This window comes from Malurus melanocephalus, unplaced genomic scaffold, assembly GCF_030028575.1.
Source record: "Malurus melanocephalus ecotype Western Australia unplaced genomic scaffold, MMel_1.1 scaffold_574, whole genome shotgun sequence".
NCBI lineage: Eukaryota > Metazoa > Chordata > Aves > Passeriformes > Maluridae > Malurus > Malurus melanocephalus.
The window spans coordinates 254,691-263,124 of record NW_026623806.1 but is presented as its reverse complement, the minus strand read 5'-3'; the positions used below and the strand labels follow the sequence as shown (position 1 = coordinate 263,124).

The 8,434-nt window shown below is 65.3% G+C and overlaps 2 protein-coding genes across 3 annotated transcripts in view; both read right to left on the bottom strand.

The window, feature by feature from the left end:
* Positions 1-1,074: 1,074 nt before the first annotated feature.
* Positions 1,075-5,789, bottom strand: SCN2B (sodium voltage-gated channel beta subunit 2). 2 transcript variants are annotated; one of them, XM_057382551.1, is made up of 4 exons: positions 5,573-5,789; positions 3,058-3,224; positions 2,698-2,908; positions 1,075-2,588 (listed from the first exon to the last, which is right to left on the bottom strand). In XM_057382551.1, the coding sequence occupies exons 1-4, from the start codon at positions 5,640-5,642 to the stop codon at positions 2,389-2,391; spliced, it is 648 nt and encodes a 215-aa protein (XP_057238534.1). In that variant the 5' UTR covers positions 5,643-5,789; the 3' UTR covers positions 1,075-2,388. The 2 variants fall into 2 exon arrangements, with proteins under 2 accessions (XP_057238534.1, XP_057238535.1); XM_057382552.1 differs by lacking the exon at positions 5,573-5,789 and adding an exon at positions 4,086-4,185.
* Positions 5,790-7,462: 1,673 nt separating this feature from the next.
* LOC130583282 (junctional adhesion molecule-like) overlaps positions 7,463-8,434 on the bottom strand; it is a 2,897-nt gene continuing 1,925 nt past the window's right edge. Inside the window, exons 4-6 of the mRNA XM_057382548.1 lie at positions 8,312-8,372; positions 8,054-8,149; positions 7,463-7,921 (exon numbers count right to left, since the gene is read on the bottom strand). Coding sequence (XP_057238531.1) covers positions 7,757-7,921; positions 8,054-8,149; positions 8,312-8,372 — 322 coding nt within the window. The 3' untranslated portion in view covers positions 7,463-7,756. The remainder of the gene's footprint in view (positions 7,922-8,053; positions 8,150-8,311; positions 8,373-8,434) is intronic.

Genomic DNA, 8,434 nt, shown 5'->3' with positions numbered 1-8,434 from the left:
GGCTCTCTGGRAAGCTCAGCTGGAGAAGCTGACAGGGCACAGGTCCTGSAGGCCYCACAGTGGGTGCAGAGCACCCCGAGATATCCCTGTGGCAAGGCTGGGGCAGCACTGGCCACGCTCCCACCCCCAGCACTGCCCTGGCAGCTCGCAGGGACGGAGCTGTGGACACTCAGGGTGTCCTGGGCTCCCTCAGCACCCAAAGCACCCCAGCAGCACCCAGCTCCACACGGGAGCGGGCTCATCCCCCCAGGCAGAGCAGATGAGGGACCTGCCCTGCCCTTCCAGGCAGCGGCACAAAAGCATCGAGGGCAGAGTCGGTGTTTTGTCGTTCTTTTGTTTGTTCGACTGTACAAAGAGCAGTAAAAACATCCCGCAGGGGAAGGGAAGCCCCGGGAAGGCGCAGAGCCGAGGCCACAGCACGACCCAGAGCAGCCCCTCCTGTGTACAGATCTGTATTTGTCGGCGCTGCTGTGTACAGCTGTGTACAGACAGATGCATTGGCAAGTTGCAATCCAAGGATAGTGCACGAAAGAAATGAAAGGCAGATGCAAGACTGGTCATGGGCAACACTCAGAGGCCTCGGAGCCCCCGAGGTGCTGGCTCAGTCCCGCCGGGAGCTGGGGACAGCCCGGCTCCGGCAGAAGGCGGTGCGGGAACCCTGCGGCACCGGGCACCGCTGGCACTGTGCGGGGGTGCGGGGACGGCCCGGCCCTCCCCGGGCAGCGCCCAGGGCAAGGGGGCAGCGTGGGACACGGCACATTCCTGCTGCGGATGGGAAGGGAGCAGCGTGGAGCCCAGCGGGGTCAGTGGGATGGACAGGACACGTGGGGCCGGGCTGGAAAGCGATGGGGCAGAGCAGGGAGGGCACAGCTGTCCTGCCATCCCCGGCGCCTGATGGCATTGCCGGGGTGCCACCTGCACAGGGACACTGTGAGTGTCCCCTCTCTGCACAGGGACACTGCGAAGGTGTCCCCTCTCTGCACAGGGACACGGTGAAGGTGTCCCCTCTCTGCACAGGGACACGGTGAAGGTGTCCCCTCTCTGCACAGGGACACTGCGAATGTGTCCCCTCTCTGCATAGGGACACCGTGAAGGTGTCCCCTCTCTGCACAGGGACACTGAGAAGGTGTCCCCTCTCCACACAGGGACACTGCAAAGGTGTCCCTTCTCCCCTGGCAGTGCTGCTCGTGGGTGACAGAACCCCTGTCCCCTGCCCCTGGGCAGTGTCCCCTGCGGCTCCGTGCGCTGTCCCCTCCTGCCAGCCACGGGAGAAGCAGAGCTCAGGCCCGGTGCCCCAGGGGCACTCCCTGGGTCAGTCCCTGCCTGAGCCCCCRTGCTGCAGCCAGCACAGCTCACCGGGCGGGTGGGGCAGGGGCACRCGGGGCTGGACACGCTGGCAGTGCATTGCCGTGGCAGTTACGGTGTGCAGTGCTCTGCAGGGAGGCTGCAGGAGGCAGTCTCAGCATCACAGGCCTGCTCCAGGGTGACAGGGCTGTCCTAACTCCGGGCCTGCTGCTGTGCCCAGCCCCTGCCAGCAAAGTGCCCAAACCCTCTCCCTTCAGCAGCTCTGTGTCTCGAGCAGCCTCACCCCAGCACTCCCCACCACAGCAGAACATTTTCCATCGAAATCACCCTCCCCAAAAAAGAAACGAGCACAAAAAAGTYAGCCCAGCACTTTGGGCTGAGATGCTCAGAGCCACAAACAGCCCGAGAGGCAGAGGGGTCCATCCCTCACCCACCAAGAGCCATTAATGGTTCCAAAACACCGCAGAGCTCCAGGATACCAGGTGGGCATTACCCTGGCACCAGCTTCTGAGCAGCCTGGGGCAGTCCCTGAGGAGCTTTCTGTCTCAGCACTGGCACACAGGGCTTGCAAGGAGGAGCCTGGCAGCTCTCGGGATCCCTCGGGAGGGGAACACTGGTGCCAGTGGCCTGGGCACAGCAGGAGCACACAGGGATGAGCCGTGTCCCCGAGGGCAGGCTGCTGGCCCCTGCTTGTATTTTCTACCGGGCCAGGGAGCAGACAGCTGGGCACGGGGCTGCCCAGAGCCCTCTGCCCCTCCTGGCACCCCCTGCTCCAGTCTCTCCATGTGTGGGGACCACACCGGTCCCCCCTCACCCACCCCAGCCTGTCCCCAGCACCTCCYGTGGCACTCAGAGCAGGGGACAGGCTGGTCCCAGCTCAGCCTCAGGGGCTCCAGCCCCACCTCCCCAGCCCTGCCCAGCACAGCCGGGCTCCGGGGACCTCTCTGCACCCTGCTCCAGGCTGGCTCGGGTGTTTGGATGGAAGGAGGGATGCTCTGGGGAGACAGAAATYCTTGCTCTGGGAAGCACATCAAGAGGGTGACGCTGTACAGGGGAGCGCAGGGAGGGGCGGGCCGGGGGCCATTACTTGGTGCCCTCGTCCGGGTTGCCTTCGCCGTCCGTCTTCCCTTCCTCCTCCGTYTTCTGGTCGTCCGTGTTGAGCCTCTGCTGCTTTTTCCGGCGCACGCACTTCACCACCATCAGCACCAGGATCACCACGGCCAGGAAGCCGCCCACGGAGGCGCCCACGATCACGGCCACCGTCGAGTCGTGTTTCGGGGGCTCTGGGGACACAGGRCACGGGCTCAGGGACGCAGCTCCAGCAGGAACAGCTGGGAAGGGGCAGGGCTCTGCCAGCAAACCCCGCACCCCGCAGCACAGGGGACCACTGACCTTGGGTGAGCACCTTCAGGCTGATCTTGCCGTGGCCCCGGTGCCGGTCCGGGGGGTTCAGCACGTAGCAGTTGTAGGTGCCCTCGTCCTCCAGCTGCACGTTTTTGAGGGTGAAGGACACGTCGTACTTGGCGGGGTTGCCRGTGAACTCCACCCGGTTGCCGAAGCGGTCCAGCTGCTTGTTCATGATCTTCGTGCGGAACTGCAGGAACTGGGCAGCCACAGRAAAGCAGGTGAGGCAGCGTTTGGCACCCCACGGGCTCATTTCCCAGCCAGGCACCCCCTCCCCGTGCAGGAAACCCCCAGGAACACCCTTGGAGCTGGTCCCAGAGCTCCCAGCAGATCCCCAGCGAGACTCACCAGCTCCTCCGAGCAGTTACTGCACTCCTGGTAYGTCCAGTTGAGGGAAAACTGCTTGTTCTCCACCTTGTAGCAGGAGTTGAAGGTGCAGGAGAGTTTCACGGAGGAGCCATTCAAGGCATTGATGGTGGCAGGGGCCATGACCTCCATGCCCCGTCCCGGGGGCGCTGCCGAAGGCACAGAAATTAGGGGGGGTGTCCCAGGCAGCCATGGYTGAGCCCAGCTCCCCATCCTGCCCTGCCTGCACAGAGCTGTCCCTGGGCCTGGCACTGCCTTCAGGCACATCCACACACACGGGCTGGCATTTCCCTGCCCAGCACGAGCAACGGGAGCAGCCCCAGCGCTGGCACCGTGCCCTGGCTGGGCAGCGAGAGCACCATCCCTGCCCTGCCCTGCCGGGGCTGCTGACCCTCCTGTGCCACTTCCACGCTGCTGAGCTCGGGCCAGCCCCGCTGGGCTCGCTGTCCCCGGGGCTGTGCTGCCGAGGGATCCGTGGCGCTGTGCCAGGCTGCAGCGTCAGCGCTCGGGGCCGGCGCCACAGCCCCGCCGAGACTGCTGCCTGTGCTCAGCACATCCATCCCCAGCAGGGCCCGGGCTCTGCAGGGAACTCGGGGGGATGCAGATGCTTTCCCCCGCTGGCAGTGCCCATCAAGGACTGTCCAGCTGGGAATGACTCGGCTGCTCTGTGCTCCCCAGCCCTGCTGACAAAGAGGGGCGTTACCTGTGCAGCTCACTGGGGAAGGGGCAGGGATGGGGTGTCTGTGCCCTGCTCCCTCCTCCGCTCCTTCCCTGCAGCTCCCCTCGGCAGCACCCAAACCCAGCGCCTGCATCCAGCACCTCGTCCCCAGGCTGGTGAAGGGGACAGCTCCTGGGCAGCCCAGCTGGCTGCAAACACCAGGCCGAGCCCTGAGCAGCGCGGGGACACGGGGACAGCGAGCTCTGGCAGGGACCGGAGCACTCAGGGGCCTGGGACACCCGACAGGGCAGGAACGGTGACACTGCCGCCAGGTGCTTTGATATCACCTCACCTCTCCCCTCGGGCTGCTGCTCTGGGCTCTCAAACCTTCTTCCCGAGGCCAAGCTGGGTGCGTGTCAGGGCCGCTACGCCGGCCGCTCCACTCCGCCTGCAAGCAGGGCAGGAAAGGGGCCAGGCTCCGAGCCGGGGAGCAGAGCCTTGCCCGAGCTGCAGACACGGCTGTGCCAGCCACAGCTCTGGCTGTGAGCTGACAGCCACAGCACCCTGGAGCTCCCTGGGGCCAGAGAGTGCCCTCAGCTATGGCCAAGCCCTGGAGATGGCTCCTGGCTGTGCTGGCAGCCTGGGGAACAACCTCCACCCAGCCCAGTGCAGGGSAGGGCTGCCACAGAGATGGGGACACTGCTGCATGGGGACGAGTCACATGTGAGGAGGGAGAAGTGTCCTGAGCCAGTGTCGTGGCCTTGCTGCCCCGTTGCAGCCCTCCACCTCTGATGCCTCCAAGAAAACCTCGCAGGGATGGGAGAAAGGAGCAAGGAGCAAGCCTGTCCCTGCAGGAATGGCTGGAGGGGATCCCTGCATGGAGCCACTGTCCAAGTGCCCCTCACACGATGCCCTGTGTGCCTGCAGGGGGGTGACATGGCCTTGTCCCATGTCCTCAGGGCACCCCAGGGCCCTACAGRGGGACGAGGTGCCACCAGCAGCAAACCTGTCACCCCAAGCTGGGAAACCACGGCCTGGCAGGACCCGGGAGCACCCATGCGTGGGGCCAAACTTTGCCAATGCCCAGGCATTCAGCGCTGGGCGACAACAGAGATGGGGCAAGAAGCCCCTGAACCCCTGGGACCGTCCAGGCCACGTCCTGCGGCGCTGCGCAGGCTCCCGAACGCACCCAGCCCGGGGGGGTTACRGTTCCAGCAGCCTCCTCCTAGCAGCAGCCCTGCCTAGGTTTGTGTTCTCCTTTCCCAGGCCCTCTGCTCGGGGAAAAGCAGCCCATCAGGAGCTCCAGGCCAGCCCTTCAAAGGAGCGGCGCGTCCCCGGGCGCGATCGATGCGGCCGCGGAGCTGCTGACACAGCGCTGCTGCTGCTGCGGGGCCGGGCAGCACGCACGGACCGCGGCCCCCAGCGCAGGGACAGCACGGGGACAGCTCAGGGACAGGCACAGCACATCTGCCAGCACCCCCAGAACAGGCAGAACCCACCTGCCAGCACCCCCAGGACAGGCACAGCTCACCTGGCAGCACATTGCCTGCCCTGTCCCCACGCCAGCCCCGCTCCCGTGCCGGCCATGCAAAGGGCTCTGTGCTCAGCACCCGGCCAGCAGCATGCGGGGCGCTTTCGGCAGAAGATGCAGCGGCAGCGTTCCCCCCACCCTGGCCGAAAGCAGGTCACCCTGGCTGGTGGCTCTCCGCAGGGTGCATGCCGGACCACCTCCGTGCCCATCCCTGCGGCACGGCGCTTGCCGGGGCTGGGGGCTCCTGGCCAGGGGCACGGGTGTCTCCCCACATGGGCACATGCAAGGGGGCTCAAGCCGACACTTACCCAGCGACAGGAGCAAGGTGAGGCCAGTGAGGAGCAAGGTGGGCTGCGGGAGCCAGCCTTCCGGGCTCATTTTGACGGACTTTTGTGTGTGGAGAGGACGTGGTGTTGGTGTGGGTTGTGGAGGTGGTGRAGGTGCTTTTTCGAACGCCCGGGTTATTTGCAGGTGACATAGAACATTAGAGCCGCTTTCTCCCCACAGCCCAATATGGCTGGAGCGGAGCTGGGGCGAAAAAAAGCAGTAAATGCTGTGGTTGGTGGATTGCAGCCGCCGGAGTGGGAGGGCGGAAAAATTTTCCCCTGAACTGCAGGCGACAGCTCCTGGCACTGCTGGCTCCCTGCTCTGTGCACAGAATGTCACACACGGTGGGTTCCTGCTGCCCCCGCAGTCCCCGGGCCCGGGGGGACACGCGGATGTGTCCCCTGTGTCCCGCTGGAGGCTGGCAGCCAGCCCCGCTCACACCGCCCGCAGCAGCGGTGCCCGTTCTGGAGAGCCCAGCGGGGCCCGGGAGCGCTGGCAGTGCCCTCCTGGAGCCGGGCACAGAGCAGAGGGGCTGCTCCGGGCTGGGGAGGGCAGGGGGACCCCAGGAGCTCAGCCAGGACGGCCCAGGTCGGCTGCAGCAGGTTGGGGTGTTCCCGGTCACCTGGAGCTCCCGGACAGCTCCATCACCTCCATGAGCGGCCAGACTGCTCTGGTGGCTCCTTCCCCTTCTCCTGCAGCATCTTCTCCTGGGACAGCACCTCATCCCACCCAGCCCTGGGACAGGGACRCTCTGCCCAGCTGTGACAGGGCTGGAGAAACTCTTTGGTTCCCTTCTCTCCACAGGTCAAGGAAGCCTTTGGGCTCTGGGCTCCGAACCTGGATTCAGGCTGCAGAGATGGGTGCAGGACAGACATGGCCTGACCTCCTGGAGACCAGAGAGGCGGTGACAGCAGCTGCTCAGGCCCGGGGACACGGAGTGGTGGCATTTGCTGGGGCAGCATCGCTGGGGAGAGAGGAGAGGGATGCCCAGGAGCCTTGGATGCTGCACAGCCGAGCTCTGGGCAGGAGGGAAGGGGCAGCGGGGAGGCAGGAGGGGGGCACAGGGGCAGGAGGGGCAGCGGGACAGCCGGGAGAGAGGAACGAGAGTGCCCCAGCAGCCCCGCTCCGCAGACACTCCCTGCACACACAGCGCTCTCCCACCCACACCGGGCAGGCAGAACCCGCTCTGCTCTGCTCCTGCGGCTGCCACCACCCTACAGAGTCCCTGTGCCATCCCCCGATGCCCCAAATCCCGCTCCGGGCGCTGGTTCCCGCTGCATCCCATCCCGCAGCCGCCTGCGGGAAAAGAGAGCAGGGTGTCAACGAGAACCAAGGAGCGCAGCGCGGCGCTGCAGTCTGCCGGCAGCGGTGGGAGGTGGAGGGTCCCGGCTCCCTCCGCACCTGCAGGTGTCAAACATCTATAGATAGCGCCCGGGAGCCGGAGATAGCGCCCGACACCCCGAGATAGAGCGGGAGCGGCGCCAGCGCCCGCCCAGACGCTGCCCCGGAGGCCCGGGAGGGGTGGCCGGGCTGTCCCCGGCCAGCGCTGCCCATCAGCCGCTGCTGACCCATGGCCAGGGGACACACGTGGGGRMCCCKSYKSCCYSSGGGCTCTGTCCCGCCCCYACCCGTCCTCCTCCTGCTGCCAAGAGCCCCTTTTTTGTCCCATTTGGCTTTGCTCCAGCCTGGAGCCTGCAGGGCTGGTGGGTGCCCCATGTGAGGCCACACGTGGGTGCAGGGGCTCCCAGGCCCCGGGCCAGGCAGATTTTGGCACGCCTGGACATCACATGGTTAGTTAGGCAGGAGGTGAAATGAAGACAGGATCAGGGAAGACTTCCTGAGTTTTATTATCTTCAGAAAAAAAAAAAAAAAAAAAAAACTGTGACAATTCCCACTGCATCTCCCCCCCTTGGAGATCCTTACCCTGGGCCAGGATCAAAGCTGGAGCTGAGGCTGTGCCCGCTGTGCTCTCTCCAGAGGCCAGGGCACAAGAGCCAGGTCTCCCCTGGTCCCCTGCAGACAGCTGGSGTGGGCTGTGCCCCAGCAGTGCCCTGGCACGGGGCACAGAGTTCACCAGTTCTCACCAGTTTCACCAGTTCTCAGTTCTCAAATGGATAAAGGTGTATTGGACACCATGGATAAGGGGCTGCCATCCCACAGCCCAGCTATTTCCCCCTCTCTGGCGCCCAGGGACATGCCTCCTCCGGCCTGCTGTGGGGCTCCTGGCTCTGTCCATCCCCCCGTGTCCCCTGTGCCATCCATTCCGACGGGATCGCCCTCTTGGCCAGCTCCACATAGACACCRTTGTTGTCCTGGCAGTGAGAGGGGTGCTGCAGGGAGCAAAGGACAGGGTGAGAGCCTCACCAGAGGTGTCAGGGTGTGTTTGGAGGGGGCAGGGGGTGCTGGGGTCTGGCACGAGGAGTGGGGACAGCGCTGTGGGGTCCCACCATGCTGCTGCTCACCATGGTTATGTACGTGTCCTCTGCTCTCCTCTTCTTCTTCGCTTCCTGCTCAGCCTTGGGTACCTCAGCTCCGGGGATTGAGGAGTAAATTGCTTCCTGCAAGGGGCAGATTGGGGTGTTTGGAACRGAGCCACGGGGTTTGGGACCCGGTTATAGGGAGAGCAGCAAGAGCCATGGCCAGCACAYGGCACCTGGGCAGGGTGGGATCCCCTCCCTCGGCCTCCCAAGCCYGGTGATCCCTCCACTCCCAGCTCTCACCTCTGCCTTGTTCTTGTTGCTGCTCTTCCCCATCCTCTCCAGGGCTGAGGTGGTGGAAAACCTTGAGGGAAGGTGGCAGCAGTGTCACCTCTGGCGAGAAGCATCGCCCGCCCCTCCTGTCCC